At 30.8% G+C, this 27,779-nt stretch overlaps 1 protein-coding gene across 2 annotated transcripts in view; it reads right to left on the reverse strand.

The window, feature by feature from the left end:
* Window positions 1–27,779, reverse strand: part of LOC148301610 (uncharacterized) — a 195,829-nt gene that overhangs the window by 34,915 nt on the left and 133,135 nt on the right. Inside the window, exon 4 of one of the 2 annotated variants that reach the window (XM_088272995.1) lies at window positions 15,339–15,462. In XM_088272995.1, coding sequence (XP_088129121.1) covers window positions 15,339–15,462 — 124 coding nt within the window. Of the gene's footprint in view, window positions 1–15,338; window positions 15,478–27,779 lie in introns of both variants that reach the window. The other variant, XM_088272994.1, reaches the window with a different exon arrangement.

The raw sequence follows: 27,779 nt of genomic DNA on the forward strand, positions 1-27,779 counted from the left end.
AAAGAGATAAATTGACAGCTGGCAATCGACATCGGAGGCTAATCCCTCTTAAAAACAGGCCACAAGGCCTACACCATGTAGAAGAAGACTTTATTTTATAACAACATACTTAACTATTGTGCGAGACATTAAATAAATAAAATTGAAATATCAAATCACATAAATAAAAACACACACAAAAATATATGCAAACCTACATATGTACATACTAGCGGTAAGTCTAACGTTTATTATTGTTTTATTTAGAGCTCGCATTTCTCTCTTTATCGTTAAATTTCAGGATTTTATTCCTTTCCAACTTAGTATAAACTACATACTTCTTTACCTCTAAGAGTTCTGAAGTCGCTTTCAATATTACAAGAGTTGCGAACAGATACGTCATGTATTAAAGATTTACAGGATGCCAATATAAAGTCAATTTTGCTTTTCCACCTGGGCTTATCCAACTTTCTTTGTGATTTTTTCGTCTTCTTTTTTTAAATATTTCATTACAGAAAGATGTTTGCTTTAATGGTATGGGATAAGATACTTTTATCATGTCAACAGGAATAAATTATTTAAAAATAGCAAAATTTATATATTTATAAAAAAATATATAGAATTAATACCCTATGAGATCTTTAGTTATTTTATTGAAACGAAAAGTTATGTTAACGTAAATATTTAACTTTATTCATTTGTAAAAAACAAAATTATTAAAAAAAAAAAAATTTTACATATCGCTCACTCCTTTCAAGAACGTCATAAATCAACAATCGTTAATTTTCAATTGTGCATGTTTTCGGAATGTCCAGAAAATGTACTATATCCCAGCAAAAGAAGCATATTTTTAACTCAATATTTACCCGCTACAGGGCAGAAAATGTTGTTTTTGCATTTTGAAGAAAATGTATTGTTTAATTATTTTTATAAATAAATTAAATATTTTTCAAATGTAGAAAAAACCTTGAGATTGATCAACATATATAGGAATTTCAAAAAATTGTGCTGTGTGAAGTGTTGAGCAAATTGTCAATCATGGGTGGAATAGTTTATATTACACGTGTGTAAAGAGATCACATAACCAGACTTTAACATGTAATAAGCCCCTGACTTATATTTTCTTTTTTTCTTTATCTTTGAGATGTCAAAATGTAAATAAAAACTCCACAGTGGAGAAAAACTAAATTTGTAAAGAAGTATTTGAACCCATACAAAATTATGTATGTTTTTTCTTCGATTTATTATGCTAATTCAATCTTAATATCGGCAATTACCGTGGAAATATTTATTTTCTTTGCATCTGCCTTCAAAAGTAAATATTATGAGCTTTATTTTGTAAATATTATACGTATCGCATAGATATTTACAGATTCTAATACATGTTCACCCAGTTAGGCATTTAGTAAACATGTAATACGAGTATTTAGACGTCCTCAAAATACTGTGAAAATTAATGTTTTTTTCTATATTTATCACGCCACTTCAATCTAAAGATCGGCAATCTTTAGTTTATTTTTTGACATCTCATCAAAGATGAAGAAGAATATGGAAGTCTAGGCATTTACGGGGCTGACCGTCATAGGCTAGTTTTTAAGTGATCACTTTACACACGTGTAACATTCACCAATTCTACCCACTATCGACATCCACACTACTCAAATTCTTGGAAGTAGAATGTTACACGTGTGTAAAGTGATCACTTAAACCAGCCTATGATGGTCGTCAGCCCCGTAAATGCCCAGACTTCCATATTCTTCTTCATCTTTGATGAGATGTCAAAAATTAAATGAAAATAACTCCTGTAATTGGAGATAATCCAGATTTTGTGTACACACTCAAAATGTAGTAAATCTTTAGTTTGTCTGAATACGCGTACAACGATAAATGTTATGAGTTTGATGTTTTGTATTAGATATTATTCGTCTCGCATGGATATTTATAGATTCCAATTCATGTTCATCCAGGTACGCATTTATTAAACATACAATAATGAAGGTTGTAGGAGGAGGTGATAGTCTTAGTGCCTCCATTTATATGAACTACCTTCTTTGTTCCAGGGCAAAAATCGATACGGCTGCGAGAATACAGAAAAAAAAACACAACCGGATTCGAGAAGCGTGAAATGTTCAGTAAAATACAGGATGTCAATAAAATGTTCAAATATAAATACCGCACATGTTAAAAACATGTGTGAAAAAACATGTTTTATAGAGAAAACCTGCAAAAGTTGAATGTGTGCGAGAAAAGTGATTTTCTAATGAATGTTAGCAAATCCAATTTAATGTTTTTTTAAAGAGATGAATAAAGATCTGTTTGTAAAATATTGGTAAATACGGAAATTTCGTGAAAGGTAGATGATTTCGTGTATATGGGAAGTACGTTTTCAGGGACGGAAAGATTGATAATAATATAGAAAAGAGAGTAAATGTAGGAACAGAGTGAAATCAGTTAGTATAGTAAATAAAAATCTTTAAGCGAAAGCCAAGCTGACAGTGCACAAAGGAGTCCTGGTTTCAACCCTAATGTATGGAAGTGAAGCATGGAGTTGGAAAAATAAGGATAAAAGTAGACTGAATGCAGTCGAAATGCGATCCCTCAGACAAATGTGCGGCAAAACGACATATGATATTTTGAATGGTGAAATAGGAATGGTGAATGGTGAAACGAACATTATCGATAAAATTAAGAAAAGGGTGTTTAGGTTGCTCGGACATGTGGAACAACAAGTGACAAAGAACAATAAAAAAAATTATAAGGCGAATATAGTTGGAAATAGGAGCAGAGGAAGAACGAAGAAAACTTGGCATGCTCAAGTAGGTCAAATACTTAAAAACGGTCAGATCAGGAGTCCATATAATGGGCGAGTATGTATGAGGAAGAGGCAAATAATATTTGCAAAAGCTGAGTAGTGTGGCATTCTATTCTCTCTACCTACCCCTGCGGCAAGCGGCGTGATGGTTAGTTAGTTAGTTAGTTAAAAACTCGATGTTAAGGGTTTCATCCCTGACTTGGGAGGGAGAAACATTAGCAAGGGCTGTGTGTATAAGTACCTGCCCTTTGTGAAGCGACATCTCTAAGAAAGTGATTAGGTATACGCCTTTTTTGCATTATCCGTATTTTCTGGAATCATCGATCTTCTTTTTTCCAACCCTCGGGATTCTCGAGGTATTTTAGGAATTCTCGGGAGTGATGCATTACCCGTTAATGAGGGTCTTAGAATTACTTACGTAATTACGTAGAGGTGGTATGGTACATACTACAATCTTCACGAAGGAATAATTAAATTTACAAAATATTGAGTGTGTCCAAATACTTGTATACAAATCTGGACTGTTTATCTATTTATTGATATAAACGCCTGAAAGGCTTTTAGAGATAATTTACTACTATTTTTTCTTTTCTTTTAACCCTTATACGCACCCAATGGTGCAAAGGGAACTGATTCGTATTGACGCAGTGTTATCTTGATCTTTACTTACACGAAGGCAAGGTGATCACTCCTGCGCTTCAAGGACCAGTCCAGGGTAATATGAAATAACTTTAAGAGAGTAAATTCATTAATATTTATTTTCACCTCCCCCCCTGGGAATCGAACTCGGGACCTCCAGCAAGGTAGTTAAACACGCTCCACATTACACCACAGAGGCGGACAGTACAGCAATATTATTTACAATTACTATTACAGTAATATAATGCAACGACTGCAAATTAAAGTACATGACATACAAGTAGAAAGAGTTTTTGCTTAATTAAAGCTTTCCTCATTCCAACAACGATGGCGGTAGTGAACTCACATGAACTGTGTCACGAGTTTGATCAATATATCTAGGAGTTCCGAAAATTGAGAAGTGCGGTTGTCAATCATGGGAAGAATTGGTGAATGTTAGACGTGTGTAAAGTGATCACTTAAACTAGCCTATAATAGGACGTAAAACCTGTTAATATCTAGATGTACATATTTGTATTCATCTATGTTCAGATATCAATACATATACCCCCATGGAAAAACCCAGATTCGTGAATAAATGTTTGGACGCACTCAAAATATTGTAAAATATTTTTTTGTAGAAATTTATATAAACAAAAGATTTTACTTTTTGTTTCGGCATCTACTTTGTGGTAAAACGTGTTAAAATGATTAAGTAAACACTTTTTTTTAGAGGTCCCTGGCTCGTTTCCCAAGGGGGGTCAAATAAACATAAGTGATTTTTTAACTATAATATTTAATATTCAATATTACCCTGGACTAGTACCTGAAGCGGAGGGCTGATCACCTTTCCTTCGTGTGTTAACCATCAAGATAACACTGCGTTTATATAATGCAGTACCCTATGCACCATTGGGGTGCGGATAAGGGGTTCGAAATTGAAACTAGTTTCGGAAGCTAAACTCCCATCGTCAGGTCTGAATAATAACTAAAATATAAAATAAAAAAACTGTTCTTTTAATAAGGAGAGGGGTAATTTAGGTTTCTTTAAGATTAGCATTAATAAACTCATTAGCATTAAAAAAATTGGTAAAAAAAAGTTTTTCTCAATCATTTTAATAATTATAAAATAGGTTTGAAGGGCGTTCAATTACGTAACAGATTATTATATGTTTAAAAAAAATAATGACATGCAGAAAAAAAGTCTGAAATATTAATATTGAAACACGCTATATAATTGCTCACATGTTTTCTATTATACAGGGTCAAGTGAAGCGTTATCAGAAAGGAGGGATATGAGAATACGCTGAGTAAGGCGGGTTATTTGGATAGGAGAACGGTTGAACCATTTCAAAATATCAAAATCCGAGCGTGAATTACTGTACCCGATCTCCATACTAGCTTGGTGGCGGTAATCTATTATATATTGGTGACATTTCTACTCGATAACGTGTCAAACAAGGATGGAATTTCAAATCAAATCGTTTTTTTGTTCCCTGATGCGTATATCGTAATCGTACAGGAGAAAGTGACCAACTGACAAAACGTAAAATGTCCAGGAGGGCCATTTAAGTCACTTTAGCTTGGCAACAAAATAAACATCAATGCAGTTAGTCATTTCTAACAAGTCAATATATTACACATTCATGTTTAAAACAATTTGAGGTTTTTTCAGAGCAATATTAAGCTAGTAAGATATCAAATAGTCAATGATCGCGTTTTTATAAAAAATGCACTTGGTCACTTTCTCCTTTTTTTTAAACATAATACAGATTTTTTATTTTTTTTCATGGTATTAACATTCGATATTTTAGCCATTCCTTTATTTTACCTTAGGTCTATATTTAAGTTAGCGCTCTGATTACAATATGTATTTCATATTATTATTTTTATTTTTATTTCCCTATGCACCATTGGGTTGAGCAATTTCCCAAATGAGAATGACAAGGGTTCGGTATTATTTTGTAATAAAATGTAATAGCGGAGTTTATTTACATAAATAAACATTCATCTACATGTTTTAAAACTTTCCCTAACTAACTTCGATTCTAATTTGAACCTCACCTTTCCCCCGAGGTATGTCCTAAATATTTCGGAGCCCAACTAATCACTTTTTTAAATAATCGCAAATATTTTCTTCGGAGAATTTTCCAACGAAAATTATTTGAAAGAGATTAATGAAAGATAAGCAGAGAACTTAGAGACTTAGTTTAATTAAATATTCAAAGGGAAAGCTTGTCCAAACTGCTTTCAATGTTGTAAGACAAATCAAACGGGCTACAAGTAATCCAATTCACAATAAACATAAATAATGAACAATAAAAGAAATGCCTTTTTTATTTAATTGATTGATTAAAAAATGCGTAAGGCTTCGGGTTCGACTCCCAAAAGGGATAAAAATAATTAAAGTGCTTTTGTTAAATATTTATTCGATTTTATTCTTGCCTTCATATAATTTACGATCAATTTAATATTGCGGACAGAATGAAATGTTGGCTTCCGTACTGTAATGGTCAGCACGCTCGGCTACTGTTCTGGATGTCCCGGATTCGATTCCCAGGATGGGATGAAATAAATAAAAGGGATTTTTTCTCTCTAATATTTATTCAATATTAGCCTGGACTCGTACCGGAAGCGGAGGGCTGATCACCCTTCCATCATGTGTTAACGATCAAGATAATACTGCGTTTATATGATCCAGTGCCTAATGCACCATTGAGGTACGAATAAGGGTTTTAATGCATGTAACATTGCAGCAATAGGATGCAGTGTCCGATGCACCATTGGGTGCGGATGAGGGTTAAAAGAAGAAGTTTTATTACGAATTTAGTTTGCAGAGGAAATAATTCAATTATATATATCATTCGTTTGCCTGACCTTCCGAAGAACGATTTTCTATTAATAATTTTCACTACATATGTATACCGACATTTTTACAATTCTGATTTCAACAAAATAAATTCGATAACAAGGTGCGTATTAGACGAAAATAGTCACAAATTTTTATGTGTAGCTATTTTTACTCTTATTTTGATTTATATTTATAACGAATGGGATAAAAAATATACCTTCATTTGTACCTACTTCTAAAAAACGTGTTATATGCTAAGGATTTTACAAAAATTTAATAACTCCGAGGAAATCCTTCATGAAAAAAATAAATTTTATCGAAATCAAAATGATTTTCCTTTCGCAAAAATATCTAAAATATTTTCATTCTTCAATGGATTTTTAACATGGCGTGTTTTTCGGATTACGTTGCCATCACTCAACTGTAGATCAGTAAGTTAAGTTAACTAACTACATACTCAATTAAAACAACTTTCGTAAAGTGTAAGTTGACAGTGACGATCTAAATAAGAATTTTATGATTGAAAAGTTATCGATTTTTGAGAAACCTGTTTTCGAGAAGATTTGGAGATAAAATCAAAATATTGTGGATTAAATAACTGATCAAATTTTCAATTAATCTCAATTTTACTTGATTTAATGATAAGGTTACCATTGGCCTTCATAACATAATTTTGATTTTACTCTTTTAATTATTTCAAGGTATATTCTACTAATATTCCCAGAATTTGAGATCCGATGAATTGATAAAAAAGCAATAATTTTGACTTTGAAGTATCAACAGCAGCTGGATAAATAATTGGATTTTGAGTTTCAGGAAATTTTCGATAAAAAGTTTTTGATCTGTTAAGTTATTCTACCAAACTAAGTGTCGAACCTCATGATACCCTCAATTTGGTTTTGATATTATGTTTAACAATGGTGAAGTTTATTTTTCAAACGTAAAAAGACCTTTTTGCCTGAATTTTTTCATGCAAAATAATTTTCAATGTTCGCTTATATTGTTCCGCACATCAAAAGAATTCAATAAGAGTTTATTCAAATCATTTGAATGTATATATTTTAATGTTTCCAACGTTTTAAATTTTATTAAAAAATCGTGATATACTTTAAAGTAAATAATATAAGAAAACAATGATAAAAGAAGATACAAAGCACATATTGTATAAACAAAAGCTCGGTATTATAACATAGAACACTGTTATATACACATAAAAAATTAAAGGTTTTTCTTATTCTTGCCCTTATCTGCAACCAATTGTGCAAAGGGCACTGAATCATATTGACACTTGATCGTTACTTACATGAAGACAAGGTGATCACTCCTTCGTTTCAGGAACCAGTCCAGAGTAATATTAAATTAATATTAGAGTGTAAAATCACTCATACTTATTTTCACCCCCTCCTGGGAATTGAACCCGGGACTTCCCGCACGGTAGATAAACACGCAAACCATTACGCCATGGAGGTGGACAAAATCAAAGTGCACATTCGAAACTCAACAGAAGTTTTAAGCTTCCATCTTCAGGTCTAAATGTAAACTTAATCGTAATAAATAATTAACTGTTCCATAAATAAGACATTTTAAACTCAAATGGTAAAAAAACAAGTGTTTTCTTTGATAATTTTCACATATCTTACCACAAAGTAAATGTCGAAACAATAAATAAAATATTATTTTTAACATCTCATCAAAGATGAAGAAGAATATGGAAGTCTGGGCATTTACGGGGCTGACGACCGTCATAGGCTGGTTTAAGTGATCACTTTACGCGCGTGTAACATTCACCAATTCTACCCATTATTGACAACCACACTACTCAAATTCTTGGAAGTTCTATATATATATGAACCAATTTAGAAACCTTGTTCTTGAATCACTAGAACTTCACTAGAGACATCTATTGGTGAGATGTAAAGAAGTTTTTTACTAAGCAGAAACTTATTCTCTCTTATTTAACTCTTATATTAGTATGTGAGGTCCGAATCCTGGATTATAATCACACACATGAGAAACGCCAGAAAATACCATTTTCATTTTTTTTTATTAAGCTTATAATTTGACCAGATAATTTATTTACAACATTTTGAGTGTGTCCAAATACTAATTAAATGTTAAAAATAATAGGAAAATAACTCTTGTAATTAGAGATAATCCAGATTTTGTGAACAAGTATTTGAACACACTCAAAATGTTGTAAATAAATAAAATAATGATGACATTCATTATAAAATCACTTTTTATGCACATATTATACACCTTTTACACCAGCGCCTGCAGGTCTTTTCTGCTATCGTAAATATGCGCAGCATCGTCAGTGTACAAAAGGCAAAAGGCACTCAACTCGAGCATTTCAATTTCATTATTTAAAACGTTAATTTATTAAGGTATTTATAAAATTATCAAGCTATTATCAAGGTGCGGAAGTGAGGTCATAAATAAATAAAATAAATGAAATAACTGACAGTGTAGCCATCAAAAGGACTTTTAGTAACTCTCATGGAAATAAAGCGATATGAATTAATTAATAAACGAGGTATTCTCTACTATCGACAAGAAACACAGCATCGTCAGAATATAAAAGGTAACAGATAATCAAATAGATAATTTTTAATCTAATAATTAAAACGTAAGGGTAATAAAGGTATTTTAAAAATTGATAAGCCATTATCAAGGTGAGAACGAATGAGCGAGGAAAGAACGGTAAAACAAATTTATGAGGTGAATGTAATTGGAACAACGAGCAGAGGAAGACCGGGAAAAACATGGCACGATCAGGAATGCCAAATACTTGAAAGTGGTCAGGTTAGGAGTCGTAACAATCGGCGGGTATGTATGAGGAAATGCATGAACGTGGAAGAGGTGAAGAATGTTTGCAAAGACAGAGTGGTGTGGCGTTCTATTCTCTCTGCCTACCCCTGCGAGGAAGCGGCGTGATGGTTAGTTAGTTATTATCAAGGTACGGAGGTGAAGTCATAAATAAATAAAATAAATGAAATAACCGAAAGTGTAGCTATCAAAAGGGCTTTGGGTGGCTCTCATGGAAATACAGCGATATGAATTAATACCCGAGTCAGCATTACACGCTCGTATTTCGCCTTGCCTCCATTTTCGGTATTTCTATCAGCCATGTATCTCAAAGCCCTTGATTTATAGGACGGTCTCGCTCGCGGCCGCAAAAACCGATGCCTGCTGACCATGCGAGGCACTCCCCGCAACTTATAACCGCTGATGGAAAAAATATCTGTGTGCTTTTGGGTTTGCGTAAAACAGGCATGCGCGAGAAAGAGAGCTTTAAATCATGAACGAAAACTATTTTAGTAGTAGTTATAGTAAATATTTTGATTGTACATATCGCTAACTCTTTTCAACAACGTCATTTATAAAAAAAAAACGTAATTTTTCAGGAGATCGTTTTTAAAGTTTAAAAATATAATACAATGTATTAAAAATAAATATCAAGCCACTTATTGAACTTTTTGCTGTGCAACAGATCTTTCTAGGTAAAACCCAAATGTTTTTTCTCCATTTAATAAAATATTTAGTTTATAAAAAAAAAAATTACACAATACCTTTTCTTCAAAATGCAAAAGCCCGCCCTGTAGCGGGTAAATATTATGTTTGAAATATGTCACTTTTTCTGGGAATATAATACATTTTCTGGGCATCCTGGAAACATGCACTACTGAAAATTGACGATTATGACATTTGACGTTGTTGAAAGCAGTGAGCGATATATAAGGTACAATCGTCAAATTTCAAAGTTAGAAAGTTAACGGATTTTTAATTATTAAAATAAATAATAAACTGTAAAGTGTAATTTGTTACATTATTGGTGATATTTTTATTTATTTTTAATTTTACAATAAAGGGACGTTATTTAGCGAATCTACCTTACTATTACAATACCAACTCTCGATACTACAAACGCATTTGTCAATTGACGTAAATCTCTTTTATGATATTATATTAGCTGTTAGAAATATTAAATTTACTATTGAATAGTTTTCTGTCTACTCATGTACAAAGTGATGCGTTATATGGCTCCTGAGTTGATAAAAATCAACGTTTTTATTGAATTTAAAAGATAAATAAATTGTTTGATTTTTACGCAAGGATAGCACTTTTATTTGTTTCTAAGGTTCTATCCAGCAAAATATTTTACTCGTAGGCGTAGTCGCTACACTCAAACAAATTCTCGTTCCAAAATATTTGATGAGGCAACACTATTAATTTCTTACTTTTGTATAAATTGTCAGAGCTATCGACTTCCTAAAAGCGCTTTGGGGTTAAATGGGCTTCGACAGGCAAAGCTTCAGATTTTGTTCCCTGATAGGAATAGGGAGCTAGAAGCTAGAGAAGGGATGAAGTGGGTCCTCCCGGTAGGGTGGTGATAGGGAGGAACGCTATTCTCAACAATTTTGGAACATGAAAAACGAAAACAGATTAAAAATATACATACATGTAAATACGTATATATATATATATATAAATATATATATATATATATATATATATATATATATATATATATATATATATATATATATATATATATATATATATATGTATATATAAATATATATGTGTATATATATATATATATATATACATATATATATATATATATATATATATATATATATATATATATATATATATATATATATATATATATATATATATATATATATATATATATATATATATATATATATATATATATATATATATATATATATATATATATATATATATATATATATATATATATATATATATATATATATATATATATATATATATATATATATATATATATATATATATATATATATATATATATATATATATATATATATATATATATATATATATATATATATATATATATATATATATATATATATATATATATATATATAAATATATATGTGTATATATATATATATATATACATATATATATATATATATATATATATATATATATATATATATATATATATATATATATATATATATATATATATATATATATATATAAATATTTATATATATATATATATATATATATATATATATATATATATATATATATATATATATATATATATATATATATATATATATTTATACACAGTGTTATCTTGATCGTTAACACATGAAGGAAAAGTGATCAGCTTCAGGTACCAGTCCAGGGTAATATCAAATAAATAAGGGAGTGTAAAAATCATTTATATTTATTCGATCCACCCTTGGACTCAGAACCTCCAGAATGGAAGCCAAGCATGATGACCATTTCACTATGGAGGCGGACAAAATACGCACATATATGTTTATATAAATAGTATTATAGGTGTATGGTGGGAACTCAATACAAATTCTTGATTAATCCTTGTAAATGCCCGAAATTCTATATTTTTCTATATCTATTTTTAATATATATCAACAACAAAACATATTTTTTAAACATATAAACACATCAGGCAGATAAACACATTAATTACTCAAATACCATAAAGTCACAATAAATTATATTTAACATAAACGGACATGACTGCTTTTGATAATTACCTCCCTAAATCGACTGGACGAACTGATCCACCTCATTGTAATCGGTAAGTAAGTATATAAGTATTAATTCTCATTCCTGACTCAGATGATTTTGGGGAGCTTCCCCTTTGATTAATGGCTTATAAATCATGAATAACCATTGCTGCGGTGCTTTCCTTGAAATTTAAAGTGGTGTAGCGAGCCGTCCAATAAATTAACGCCGGATTACCTAAGCATCCCTTGTGGATAAATCGTGTGGGGATGATTAATCGACAATTATTATGCTACAAGCCACGTAAGAAAGTCTGAATACATTGTCAAAAATACTAGATGAGATAGAAAATGGATTTTTTTGACTAAAACGCCAGAGAATACTCTTAAAGTGGGAAAATTCCCATATAATTTAAAAGATTTTTCGACGAAAATCATTTGAATTTGAAACACAATCAAACACACGTGTATTTAAAAAAAATGGCTTACTTTGTTGTTCTATAATTGGATTTATATTATGTTTACTTATGCATACTTTGCGGTCGTTTGATTTTGAGAAAGGTTATTAGATTATTTTTTTCGATGCTGAATGAAGATCTAAATAAATTGAACTTTTCATTTACATTGTAAATACGTTTCTTGATTTACTGTGTAAAAAAATTAAACTAAAATTAAATTAAATATGGTTTCAGGATATAAAATTAATCAGTTTTGTTCTTTGCATCTTATTTTTATTCTTAAAATATAAAAAAATCGAAGGTAGATTAAATATTATTCACGTATTTCTCTTTCATATACCTCTCTCCTCATAGTACTGAGTAGTAGGTATATACAAAGGTTGTAGGAAATTCTAAATAACGGTTACGTTCACTTTTTTATCTGTATTTTTTATAAAATGTAAAAAGGGAGTCTAGTTGACGATGGCCCATTAATTGCTAGTCAAAATATTACACATAAATTATTTGCCTACTTCTTTTCTCCATATTTTTTGCGCACAGTTCTGAGTAATGAGTATATATGTACCTACAAGGGATGTAGGAAATTCCGAATATTGTTCGAATGGTTATATATTTTTTTCCTTTTTTGTACCATCTGATATCAATATCGTGTGAAAAAAACGTTTAAATAGAGAGTTCAATGTATAGTAGTTGACGTTGTGACTATTTGATAGTTAAAATAATTATTATGAAATAAATTACATAAATTGTTTGTTTTGTGAATATTCTGGAATAAACTATCAAACCCACGATTCTCAAGAGACCAAACTTCCTTCCTGTTCACCTTTGACATATTCCTTTAATTGCCTTTCTTGGCTGAGATATATAATATTAACGAGGAGGATAATAAATTATTAGTGATCGATTGATTGACTCCGTTGATCAAATGAGCCTACATCAAGAATTAATTATGGTTATTAATAATAACTGCGTCTTTCTATGATATATCAACTCATCAGAAGTTTGTCGACATGTTTCATCATATATTAAGTGGGTAACGGTAAGTAATAATGTGTTTATGTTTAAGATATTAATGGCAGTATGTTGATAGTGTGTCTTCGAAGTGTAAAGGTTAGTACGTTTAGACAAGAAGTTTTAGGTTAGTTTTCGAGTAGGATCATCCTCTAATAATTATGGGTTGGAATTCCAAAAGAGTTACAGAGATAAACAAAAAATAGGTAATCAATTTGTTAAATCATGTAGCTGTTCCTTGGAATATGTTAAAATTTTGACTGACATAATTAAGAAACAAAATTAATTGCATGATATGTTGAGTGCATGGTTAGATTACACACTGGATTATTCACCCAGCGGATAACATATTAATATGATAGATGTCGCAAATTCAGTGCCTCAACATCTCTCCTTTTTATTTGTATAAAAACGACAGATGTTATATAACAGTAAATTTTAGAGTTCTGTCCTTAAGACGTTGAAAAATTTTGGTTGGTTAGAAGAGATAGCTTTTCAGCAATAAGCCCACCAATGTACAATGCTATTTTTTGTACATGAAGTTTAAATCAATAATTAAATAAATAATGAAGGGCAAATAGGAATTGTTTCACTTTTTTTATCAAGTTTAAACATGGAAATTAAGAGTGAGGTATTCGTAATTGTTATATTTTAAATCGTGGGTTGATAATTCCTTACTTTTTTTACATTTATTTTGTAAAAAATTTAAGAAATTTTAGAATGGCTAGCTAATACTTTCTTTTATATTGTGGGTTTTACACGTTTACTGCGTATTATATATATTGTATTACATATCAAGCTTTTTCACATCTACCCGAGTCAGCGCTAATTCCATCTAAGCTTAGTTTAAGAAAAGCCACAAAGGACTGCGATAACCAAAAAAAGTTCGTAAAACCGATATCCTCGTACAACAATATCGCTGTAATCCTGGCCCCTTGGAATGTTGATTTTTGGGATATTGTATACATGAAGATTTATTAACAACATTTTGAGTGTGTCCAAATACTTGTTCACAAATCTGGATTGTCTCCAATAAAAGAGTTTTTTATATTATTTTTTGTCATTTCATCTCACCAATAGATCGGCTGTCCAAACTTAAACCCCTGTAAGAGACAATTGTTTTGAAAATAATTTTATTTTGCATTTTTGGACTAAGTAGATTGTACTTAGTTAAAAAAGGCAAAAAAAACGTTTTAAAAAAAATGTCCCTTACTGTGTTTTAAGTTTGAATAGCTGAGATGTCTAGTGAAATTCTAGTGATTCAAGTACAATGTTTCGTAACTGGATCATATATACATGTAGAACTGAGAAAGTCTAGGAATTTACGGGGCAAATTAAAAAAGCTTCTTCATCTCACCAATAGATGTCTCTTATGAAATTCTAGTGATTCAAGTACAATGTTTTGAAATTGCATCATATATATAGAACTTCCAAGAATTTGAGTAGTGTGGTTGTCAATCATGAGTAGAATTGGTGGATGCTACACTTATGTAAAGTGATCACTTAAACCAGACTGTGACGGTAGTAAGCCCCGTAAATGCCCAGACTTCCATATTCTTCATCGTCTATGTTGTATGTCAGAAAATATTATTATAGATAAATTAATGAACAAAAATAAAGGGCAGAATTAAATAACATTATAATTTATATTTGAGGCACTAACTTTGTGATTTTCCATTTTACAATTAAAATGTTACTTTATTTTAAAATCACTATAAATATTTTATTATAACTTTATTATAATGGCTACCGGTCTTTGACATCGGTAGACATTATAGTTAAGTAATAATAAAATATTTATTGTGATTTTAAAACAAAGTTACATTTTAATTATTTATGAATAATATTTGTGCTGGTGTTAGACATTTTGTGTAGTTTTGAGTGTGTAAATGGTGCTATGGTGGTGAAGGGTGGTATTGTTTGTATGCTGTGATAGTGATTGTCCTGACGAAGAGACGGGTACGTCTCGAAACCGGTAGACATAAAAATCTCGGTAAATGGTTATATACTAATATTATTAACATTTTTGAAAAAAAAAATAAGTAAAGAATAATATTACTTACATGGGCGGCATTTGTAAGCAACCTCCACGTACTTCCTCACCCCCGGGCAGGGGTCGCCTCCGAATGCTTTGGGGCTGGTCTGGAACTTGCACTGCCTCTTCTTCTGACATGCTTCAACCACCGTCTGCAACAGAGAGTACTAAACCACTTCAGTCAGATCAGCCGAGCTAATATGTGGGAACGAACCGATTGAACAGCTTTGTAACGGCATATAAATTATGGTTTATCCAAATCTCATGTTTGTAAACACTGAATTAATTTACAACATTTAAAGTGCGTCCAAATACTTGTTCACAAAATCTGGATTATCTCCAATTACAGGAGTTATTTTCTTTTTTTTTTTGATATCTCATCTAAGATGAAGAAAAATATGGAAGTCTGGGCATTTACGGGGCTGACAACCGTCATAGGCTGGTTTAAGTGATCACTTTACACACGTGTAACATTCACCAATTCTACCCATTATTGACCACCACAGTACTCAAATTCTTAAAAGTTCTATATATATGAACCAATATAAGAGTTTCTGCTTAATAAAAAAGCTTCTTTACATCTCACCAATAAATGTCTTTAGTGAAATTCTAGTGATTCAAGAACGAGGTCCCTAAATTGTTATGTCCATATTCTTCTTCATCTTTGATGAGATGTCAAAAAATTATACTGAATTAAATAATGATTTACTATCAGAAGCGGAATCAATCAATGAATTACATTTATATAATTGAAGTTTTACTTAGTAAATATCAATATTTCTTAAAATATATTGTGACACGTGTTTCGATGCATTCCGTATCATTTCAAGGATTACACGTCAGAATCTCAAAGGAATGTCAAATGTAATATTTTTTAAAAAGGAATAACATGCAAAGCATCTATTTTAGATGCTTGTCTACAGGTAGGATAATAAGGTAAGGGAAAGGATTATTTTTTTTACTAGGAATTATCTACGTTAATAAAAATGTAAATGTTAGTTTGTTTAGAATCTTAAATATCCTTAAGATATTTACCGATTGCTGAGAAATTTTGACGCGACGATGCATTCGAACACGCGCGTAAATTTATTTATCTATCTACCATATTAAAATAATATTCATTTGTGCAATTTTTTATATCGTCTTAAGTTATTCAACGCTTACTTTGGAATTTCGACAAAACGTTGCATTATGGTGTTTTTATACACACCTGTGACCGTTTTTTTTAACCTGTGGAAGTTTAAAACACGCTTTTTATCAAACTGATTTTTTCTCACCGCAATCACTATTTGTTAATCACAACAGCAATGTTAAACATTGATCGTGGTGGACAACGTGCTTCTTGACAGCTGCTGTCTTTAAGCATTTATTATTTAAATATAAAATATTTTCAATTGTTGTGTGAAAGATTTTCATTGCTTCAAAAGTATTGGGAAATAAAACAAATAAGAAATGTGTGCTTTATATTTTCTATCTTTTCTATTTAACCAGACTGATCCCAGAAAAGCGTGGTCGGGTGTAGTTAGTTTTTATCTTAATTATTATGTATTCTAAAGAAACGTTTAGAAATTATACCCGAAGAAAAAAACACATACATATTTTCTTTTACATAAAAATAAAATACATGATTATTTAAAATAATTATGCGTCAATCGAAAATATTTAAAAAGTTCACCAATTACCAAAGTCCGAAAAGTATTTTGGGATTCTCCGAATAATAAATAAAGCCGTATTTAAATATTTCAGATGAAAAATTATATTTTCCACCACATAATCGGAACTCTAAAACATGCCGTAATAAATAAAAAACTTAAATTAAAAATAAAAACTAAATTATTTGAATTATCATAATTTTCTTATGAATTCATAAAAACAAAAACAAAAAACAACAACTGTTGGTACTAATTAGACTATGTGGTTAATATACTTATTTTAAATAATTTAAAACTCTCATCGTCACGAAAATAACTTTTATAATATCTTTTAAGCAAAATATTTTTTATAAAAACTTTAGCTTTTTAGGTAAAACACTAATTTATGTAAAAATTAAAGTGGGCCTAATTTTTGTTTTGTTTTTATTTGTACAGACCCTTTAAGTTACCTAACGTGGCTTGCTGGTAGGGTTTTTATCTTTATATTATTAAAAAAAATATATATTTTATCTTATTTGTAAAAAAAAATACCGAAAGAACTTTTACGTACAAGAATAGAAAAATAAATTATATAACTCTTTGTATGCAAAGTCGTAATGATTCAAATAAGATATATTTCTTTTAATATAATTTCCTAAAAAATAATTATTATGGTCAAATAAGTTATTATTTTTACCTCATAGGATCATCAGAATTATTTCACACTGCTCTGAAGCGAAGTGCATTAAGTAAATCGCATCAACGTATGATCACGATCAACAACCCGGAAATGTAGTGTACATTAAGGTGGGTCGATGCCTGAATACAAAGAGACAGGAAAATTCCTTTTAAAATAATCTAACTTAAATTATTATTAGAAAAAAAACAGATAAACAATTCCATGAATTAAATTATACATACAAATAAAACAGTTCGATCAAAAATTTGTGATACGCATTTTCGAGAAAATTATATTTATCGTAGGTGTTGTCAGTTTTAAACTGGTATTTTAATATTAGGTATTTATGGGTATGTTTTGAGTAAAAATTATAAAAAAATATATATTTATTCTCCCACAAGTTAAAAGTCTTGCAAAATTATTAATTAAATTATTTACCTACAAAGTCAACTACCCTTTTAACCTCGCGATTGAAATTTTGTACATCTTTCTAAAAAAAAAAAACATTTAAAAAACTCTTAGTAGATTTCATATTATTTTTCTTGTTAGATTGTTAGTAATTTTTTTCATAAGCTTTTTTATATTGGAACTATGAAACAATCTTGTTATATAATTTTGGAGTAGTATTGAAAACATCGTCTCGTTTTTATTGAAACATAATTTAATAATATATTTATGTAAAGGCCTGTAAAGCCTGTCATTTCTCGGTTAAAATGTAACATTTATCATTCTACCCATGATTCACAACCACATTGCAAACAGAATTTCGATATGTGTGTTCAAAGTGACGGAAACTTTTAACATTTTTTAAATAAAAAAATCAGTGCTGTCGTAAATTGTTGAAATTTTTTGGATCCACCAAAAAAATCTTCTTTCAAGTTATTTCACTTACTAGAAAACGCCTTTAAATATATTTTAAGTTCTTTTATTTATTTTTTAGACCAGGCATGTAACTTAAAATATTTTAACCGGCCAATGTTTGATCGTAATTTCTGTCAATAACCTGAGTTCTATATATTCTTATAATACATCAGCGAATAATATATTTTACAATATAAATAAAATCTTGATTTAGGATTCTTTGTGGTATCAAAATCATCATTGGTTTAATCTGTTTTGAATATTGAAAGCATTAACTTTGTGGATCATATTGATATATTATTTCGAGAAATAAAAATACTTTGTGTTCTGATCCACTCACATTTGAGTGGATCAGAACACAATGTATTTTTATTTCTCGAAATAATATATTGGTTTAATCGTTTATTTACGCAATAAATATGTAAATATTATGATCTTAAGGATAAAAAGACTTGTAATAAGTTATAAGTAATTAAATATAAATATGTGATTTTTGTTATCATATTCCAATCCATCCTAATATACAATATATGACCCGAGGTTACACAGTGTGTCTCTTGAATGTTCAAGGTGTGAATGGAATATGTTCATGCGCTCATTACAGACAATACTAGCAAATGACTGTTGAACCGTGATGAGTGTTATGCATTTAGACCAATTAGTTTGATGATTCAACCAAATTCTGTGAAATTAGGTAAAGGTACGTGTCTTGTTACATACCGCTGTCCTAATCAGTGCTAAGTAAATTATTCTTATTAAAAAAATGGACTCAATAACTAATATTGAAGTATTATTGCGTTTTCATGACAATTTTTAAAAGTTGATCAGAAAAATCATTGATGATAATTTTGTAAACGATTTATTTCATTCACTTATAGGAACTGATTATAATTTTTTTACTCCATAAAGTATAAACTGTGCATAGTACGTATATTCCAAAAGAATCACAAAGAAATGTACTTACTAAATAAAGGAATAATCTAATTTAATTGACTGCTTTATTGAAAATTATACTAAAATATATGTTACATTTTTTTTCCGAGAGAGTTTGATAGATTCCCACTTTGATAGAAGCGAAACAGCAGAATCACAAAAATAATATAATTGCATTCAGCAGAATCATAAATCGTGTATGAATTTGTAACTCTATGGATTTCTGTAATATATTTTTGTTAGCGACAAGACTCGATCTTCCTTTATATTTTGATGGACTATCACCAGATCGAACAATGGTCCTAATTATTTCCACATAAGTAAAAAATTGATTGGAACAGAACTCTTGAGAAAATATAATGATTTATCACCATTCTTATATCCTAAAAAGGTATCGTTTCATGGAAATAAATCAATCTTCAAAAAAACGATTTTTTTTTGATCGAAAGTAAATGAAAAAGTCTATAAAATAAAATATAGAGCTTTGTCCTAGTAATAGGATGAAGTTTACGTAAGGAATTAATCCGCAAAATTTAATTAATTACTGAAGTATGTTAGAATAGTTTATTAATAAAATAAGCATTTTCTGGGAAAAATAGTCTCGAATTTTTCGTAAAAGAATATCAATCATTTTGTAAAAGCACATTTAGTTTTGAAGGGTATTCATACTTTCAATATATTTTTTAAGTAATTAAAATATTGAAAGGCTCTAAATCAATTTTTTACTAATGAAATTTACGTTGTTAAGTTTATTTGTAGGTACATTACATCAATAAGTCATTATTCAAGTATTTTGAAAAACTTTACGGTACTTTAACTTTAAATAACTATAATAAATTAACAAATAAAACACTTAACAATTTTAACTTTTATTTTCATCGTAATGGATTATCAGTTTTCACAAAGTGAGTTAGTAATCTCTCAGGCAAATGTGCACCATCAAACAATGTATGATAGATGTTTGGATATTGTTATAAGGAAACAATACAAGGCTGAAATTAGCATTATCAATACATTAAGAAAGGTGTTTTAGATGGTTCGGGCATTTTATTCGAATGATAAAAGAAAGAACAGTGTATCAAATTTATGAGGTGAATATTGTTGATAAAAGCAGAGCAAGATTGAGAAAAAAATATCGTTTCAATCAATCAAATCATATCCGCTCGCTAGGTGGAGCATATGGAGTCCACAAACTGTCTCCAGGCTTTTCTGTCGGCTGGCAGCTCCCTTGCATCCTCCCAAGTCAGATCCACGTCCTGAAGTTCTGACGAGAACTGCTGACGAATTGTCAGTAGTGGTCAAGTGTTTCAAAAACTTGAATGTGATCAGGTCAGGAGTTGGAATTAAGGCTGAGTATTGTGGAGCGATGCATGAATGTAGAAGAAGCGAAGATTGTTTGCAAAGACAGTTTGGTGTAGCGTTCTATTATATCTGCCTACTTCTGCGCGTAGACAGAGGTAAGCGTTATAATGGTTTGTTTTGTATATTAAAAGCATTCTTTACTTTGTGTTATGGTGATATAACACTCTCCTTATCATAAATTGTGTAATACACAAAGTGAACGATGAATGGTAAGGAGAGTGGTATGATAGTAAGTTAGTTTTAAGTCTTAGTGAACGATTCCTTAAATGAATTCATTTGCTTATTTTAGGTCGAATGTTGCCAGGTTTTCTTTCGCATAACAGAAGGGAATTGTGGTTTTGTTTTTTGCTAATTAAGTAGTACGGATTTCAGAATCTCTTGTCCAAATACTCTCAATGCCTCCTTTTCAGAGTAGTGTATAAATTCCCATCCAATTTGATTTGTGTTTCCTTTGGCTGGCACAATTAAGGCCGGAAAACAAGCAGCAGGAGGATTTAAAGCAGCCGATAGAACAAGTAAACTACTAATTAAAGAAGGAATCTAATCAATTCATGACTGTTTATTTTGTGAGAATTAACAAGACAGTCGAATGAATACATTTTCACCGTTTTATTCCTACTTCTAACGAGCTAAGATCAAAACAAAGAAGCCCTTTGTAGAGAAGAAATAATATAAATTTATCCAACCTCGTGCCGTGCTTATTCTGAATCCTAACTTTCAATTCCACGAAAAAAATACATTTTTTTTTATGTTAATCTTTTTTCTTATAATTCTTATAAATTACTTATAAATCTACATAAAATGTATCTTTACTTTAAATTGGAATAATTCAATGAAGAATAAAATTAATAATCTATTTTGATGTATTAAAAAGAGTAATGTCAATAATGGGTATAATTGGTGAATGTAATGGTAAAAGGGATTACTTCCTCTTATGATTCCAGCAACTCTATTTTGCGTACATTAAAAAAAAATTCATCTACATTACTTAATCTGTTTTTCCAGGCACATTTTTGTATGAATTTATATTCTGAGAAGGAACTCTCCTAATAAAAATATTTCTGCGAATTTAGGTAATAATTTTAACAAAAAATTAAAATAAAGAGCGCATTAAAAAGTTTGCGATTATTTAAGGACCCTAATGAAAACACACGACGTCTATATTTGCACGGTATTCATCACTCGAAAAGGTGATTGATGACCCGTCATAAAATATTATACGTATTATTAGTACATGACATATTTATGAGACTTGCTAAACACGATGTCACGCAAACCTGTACTAATAACATAAACGTACATAAAAATAATGACAGCAATATTTGCATTTGAGAAAAAATTTAAAAATGCACGTTTATTTTTTTTTTAAATATATTATAAAAAGTAATTGAACCAGACGCTGTTCAAAATGCAGAAATAAGAGTATTTGAGAAACGTAATAATTTGTCAAAAATATATTATGTATTAGTTTTTTATTTGGTTCAAAAATTGGTTTAATAGGTCAGTAAATTTTTTTTACTGAAATTCCTTGATTAAACTGCATTATTTAACTTAATGTCTTTTTCCACATTTATTTGTTTTTGACCAGCTACCGGGTTCCGTCGTAAAAGAACAGTATAACAAAAGTAATTGAATCAGACGCTGCTAAATGTAAAAATATATAAGAAATTTAATTATTCGTAATAAATATACAATTTTTTAGTTTTTCTTCAATTCAGGTATTGGTTTAATAGTTACACAAGTCTTTAAAAATTTTAGTCATTTTTTGGTGAAAATTATAAATAGGAACAAGATAACTTAATCGCCTTTTCCACATTGAATATTGATATCTCAACGTAAATAAAGACTGATACGGAAGGCTGAGTAATTACACGGCTTTTGACCTGTAACAGGCTTAGTGAAGTGATCACTTTACACATCGCTCACTCTTTTCAAGAACGTCATAAATAAAAAATCGTCGATTTTCAGTTCAGATGTTTTCGGAATGCCCAGAAAATGTACTATATCCCGGCAAAAGTGGCATATTTTTAACTTAATATTTACCCGCTACAGGGCAGAAAGTGTTGTTTTTGCATTTTGAAGAAAAGGTATCGTTTAATTATTTTTTAAATATACTGAATATTTTTCAAATGGAGAAAAAACCTTCAGGTTTTACCTAAAAAGATCTGTTGCGCAGTAAAAAGTTCAATAAGGGGCTTGATATTTATTTTTAATACATTGTATTATATTTTTAACTTTAAAAACGTTCTCCTGAAAAATCAAGTATTTTGATTTATGACGTTCTTGAAAGGAGTGAGCGACATGTGTAACATTCACCATTCTACTCCTGATTAACCACACAACTTAAATTTTTGGAACTGGTACATTGAGCATAAATCTCATGACGATTTATGTTTGAGTTAACGGGAGCCTATGGTATATTTCGTTTTGACCAGCGACCGATTTTCATCATTACCGGCATCGTCAAACTGGTCTAATTTTATCGGCAACAATGAAACCGGATCACTGTTGAAGTATAATATAGAAGCGGAAAAAACGTTTTAATGGTTGTTGTATTATTGTACGAATATGTCAATTTAAACAATATTTGTTTGACATTGATTTTTTATGACATTTATGACATTGATTTGTAATTGTTTCACGAAATTACAAATCAATGTCAGGTTGCATTAATATAATTAAATGCCTTATGCAATGATGCATAAGGCATCAGTACCAATATGTTACCTTGAAGGAGAAAAAGTATAGTAAAAAATACAAAGATTTTAATATTTAAGGAAAGAAGGAAAAAACTAAAATGATCTTCTTAAAGCTAAAAAATGTTTTTTTTCTGGTTAAGATACATACTAAAAAAATATAATAAAGACTCTAAAGTGTGATTTTAGAAAATACATTCAGAGAAATATATATATATATATATATATATATATATATATATATATATATATATATATATATATATATATATATATATATATATATATTTATAAATATATATATTTATATATATATATATATATATATATATATATATATATATATATATATATATATATATATATATATATATAGTCGTATATATATATATATGAAGTCGCTCACTGACCGCCGAAGGGAACAGTCGCGTGCCGATACGCTCCGGGTTTCACCCGCGTTACGATTAGTACGGGTTTTACCCGTCATTACAGTGCACTGTGTTTCCTGGAAGTGTATCGTTTTCGGTTCGGTTCTAGTGACAGGGTTTTACCCAGTGGTGTTTGTGTGTGTGCTGTGACTCAATTAGTATGTAGTTTATAATAGTTAGTAAGTTGTGGAATGCGGGAAAATGCCCATAAATGACCACGTTGAGGTTCGCCACCCAGCTGGCCGCTTTTCCCGCGGAGGCTCAAAGAAGAGGATAGCGCATGAATGCAGGATTGCGACGTGGAATGTAAGAGGACGTATGGATGAAAAAATGAATGAACTGTGTGATGTAATGGAAAATAAGTGTTTGGATTTGTTATGTGTGACTGAAAGCTGGAAAAAAGTTAGTGGATCGATGGAACGCGACGGCACTTTGATTCTCTGGTCTGGACTCCCGGAGTCAGATAGAGCTTGTCGGGGCGTCGCAGCGTTTCTATCACCCAGGATGGTAGAATGTATGAAAGAGTATGTGTTCGTCAACGCAAGACTCATGTTTGTCAGATTCAAAGTCGGGTTAACAAAGCTACTTGTTTTAATAGGATATGCTCCCGTCAACTCCGACAGCGAGTCTGAGAAGGATGAGTTTTGGTTGAATGTAATGAGTGTGATGAATGGAAAAATGAATAATGAAAAGGTAATTTTGGCCGGTGATTTGAATGGCTGGGTTGGTACAAGGAGAGACGGTTTTGAATCAGCGCTCGGTTTGTATGGAGATGCGAGAGTGAACGATAATGGGAAGAGATTGCTAGAGGTGTGTCTGGAATGGAATCTCTTTGTGTCAAATACTTTTTTTGCACACAAGGGAATCCATCAATATACTTGGGAGAGATGTGATGAAAGGTCTATTATCGATTATGTTGTCATTGACTCTAGATTGAGATCCGCCACAGTAGACACAAGAGTGTTCAGGGGGGCCGAAATGGAAACAGATCACTTTTTGGTGGTTTCAAGAGTGATTCTGTTCCAAGGGTGGAGGGCCAAAACGAACAAGGTGGCGGCTCCTTCTAGAGTCAAAGTAGAAAAGCTACAGAATGATGACATAAGAGTTAAGTTTGAAACAGACGTATGCAACAGGTTGATTGCGGAAGATGTAAATGAATTTAGTATAAATGAAATGTGGGAACATCTGAAAGGTAGTGTGTGTGAATCCGCAAAGGTAGTGTGTGGTACAGCGGTACAAGGAAGGAAAAAAGGCGATGCGTGGTGGGATGATGATGTTAAAGATTTAGTGAAAGAGAAGAAGAATGCGTGGTTAAAGTGTTTGGCAGTGAGGAATAAAAGCTCCGCTGAGTATGAATCGGTTAAAAAAGTATACAAGGATTGTAAAATGAAAGTTAAGCAAGGGGTGAGTGAACGAAAACGTTTTTTGAGGAAGGATGAAGGAGTAAAAATGACAAAAAGTTTCCAAGAAAATATAAAAATTTTCTGGAAAGAAGTCAAAAACTCCCGAAGTCTAAGCTTGAATGGATGTACGAAATCGATTGCAGCGAAAGACGGAAAAATGGTGACGAATGAAAAAGATATAAAAGAGAGATGGAAAGAGTATTTCGAGGAGGTGTATGAAACACATACGATTAAGAACGTTAGTGACGTAAGTACATTTCCCCGAATATGTGTGAATGATGTTTCAAGAGAGATAAGTATGGAAGAAATTAAAAATGCCACTAAGTCCTTGAAAAATGGAAAGGCTCTAGGATTCGACAATTTTGCCGCAGAATACGTCAAGAATGGTGGCGAATTAGTTCTCACATGGTTGCATAGGCTCTTTAACCGTTGTCTGGAGGAGAGTTATACTCCGGTGGATTGGAGAAGGGCAGTTATAATGCCTCTCTACAAGGGTAAAGGTTCTAGGGTGGAATGTGGGAACTATAGAGCAATCAGTCTATTGAGTGCTGTTGGCAAGATGTATGGTCGAATCCTTATTGAAAGAGTGAGAACCATAACAAAGGACAAAGTGTGGGATGTCCAGAGTGGATTTATGAATGGGAGAGGATGTACGGATCAAATTTTTGCCTTGCGCAACATTACGGAAAAGTTTTTGGCCAAAAACCAAAAGCTTTTCTGTGCTTTTGTGGATTTGCAGAAAGCGTATGACCATGTTGATAGAACGAAGCTATGGAAGGTTTTATCTGAGTATGGGGTAAGCAGTAAACTTATCCAAGGCATAGCATCCTTGTACGAGGATAGCACTGCATGCATAATGGTAAGTGGTTCATTTTCATCCTGGCTTAGCATCTCTAAAGGTGTTAAGCAGGGATGTGTAATGTCACCGTGGCTGTTTAACCTATACATGGATAATTGCATGAAAGAACTGAAAGATTTAAATGTTGGAGCCAGAATGAATAATTTGACTGTCTGTTGCCTTTTGTATGCTGACGATGCTGTTCTTCTTGCCGATAGCAGAGAAGACCTGCAGGCGTTGGTGACAAAAGTGTATAATGTGTGCAAGGAAAGTGACTTATTGATGAATGTTAGCAAATCCAAGATTATGGTTTTTGAAAGAGAAGAATGCAGATCTGAATGTGAAATATTGGTAAACGGAGAGATTCTGGAACAGGTAGATGATTTTGTGTATTTGGGTAGTATGTTTTCTATGGATGGAAAGATTGATAAAGATATAGAAAGGAGAGTGAATGCTGGGAACAAAGTGAACGGTGCACTGAAATCAGTTATAGCAAATAAAAACCTATCAGCGGAAGCTAAACTGGCAGTGCACAACGGAGTCCTGGTTCCAACTCTAATGTATGGAAGTGAAACATGGAGTTGGCAAAAGAAGGATGAAAGTAGACTGAATGCAGTCGAAATGCGATCTCTCAGAAGAATGTGTAACAAAACGATGTATGATAGATGTGCGAATAGTGAAATAAGGAAGGAATGCAAAGCTGAGATAAGCATTATCGATAAAATTAAGAAAGGTGTGTTGAGATGGTTTGGACATGTAGAACGAATGAGTGAAGAAAGAACGGTAAAACAATTTTATGAGGCGAATGTTAGCGGGAAAAGAAGTAGAGGAAGACCGAGAAAAACATGGCACGATCAGGTATGCCAAATACTTGAAAGTGGTCAGGTTAGGAGTCGTAACAATCGGCGGGTATGTATGAGGAGATGCATGAACGTGGAAGAGGCGAAGAATGTTTGCAAGGACAGAGTGGTGTGGCGCTCTATTCTCTCTGCCTACCCCTGCGGGGAAGCGGCGTGATGGTTAGTTAGTTAGTTAGTTATATATATATATATATATATATATATATATATATATATATATATATATATATATATATATATATATATATATATATACTTATATATATATATATATATATATATATATATATATATATATATATATATATATATATATATATATATATATATATATATATATATATATATATATATGTAATAAAATAACTAGGTACCTACCTATACATTTTATTAAGTACTTAAAAATAGTACCTACACAAAACAGTTCCAGCTCAGAATAAAACAAAAGACTTCCGAGAATATTATTAAATGTCAGAATCAGATAGATAGATAGATAGATAGATATAAAAATTATTATAAAGATAAATTAAGAATAAACTTTAATTATAAACTTTAATTACAAAGCAACACATTGTTTATTTTATTATTATACACCCACTTTACATATTATTTACACTTAATTTTCAAAAGGAAAATATTACCACGTTATAAAACGACAATTTTGTTAAATGGAAATGGATTATGAAACATTAGATGTATTAAAACAATTACTACAATATGTTCGGAGTGAGAGAGAAAAATTAGAAGATGATCAAAGAAAACGATTAGAAGATAATCA

This window comes from Brachycentrus maculatus, unplaced genomic scaffold (assembly GCF_059751285.1).
Source record: "Brachycentrus maculatus isolate JH-2025_06_01 unplaced genomic scaffold, ASM5975128v1 h1tg000535l, whole genome shotgun sequence".
In the NCBI taxonomy this organism is placed as follows: domain Eukaryota; kingdom Metazoa; phylum Arthropoda; class Insecta; order Trichoptera; family Brachycentridae; genus Brachycentrus; species Brachycentrus maculatus.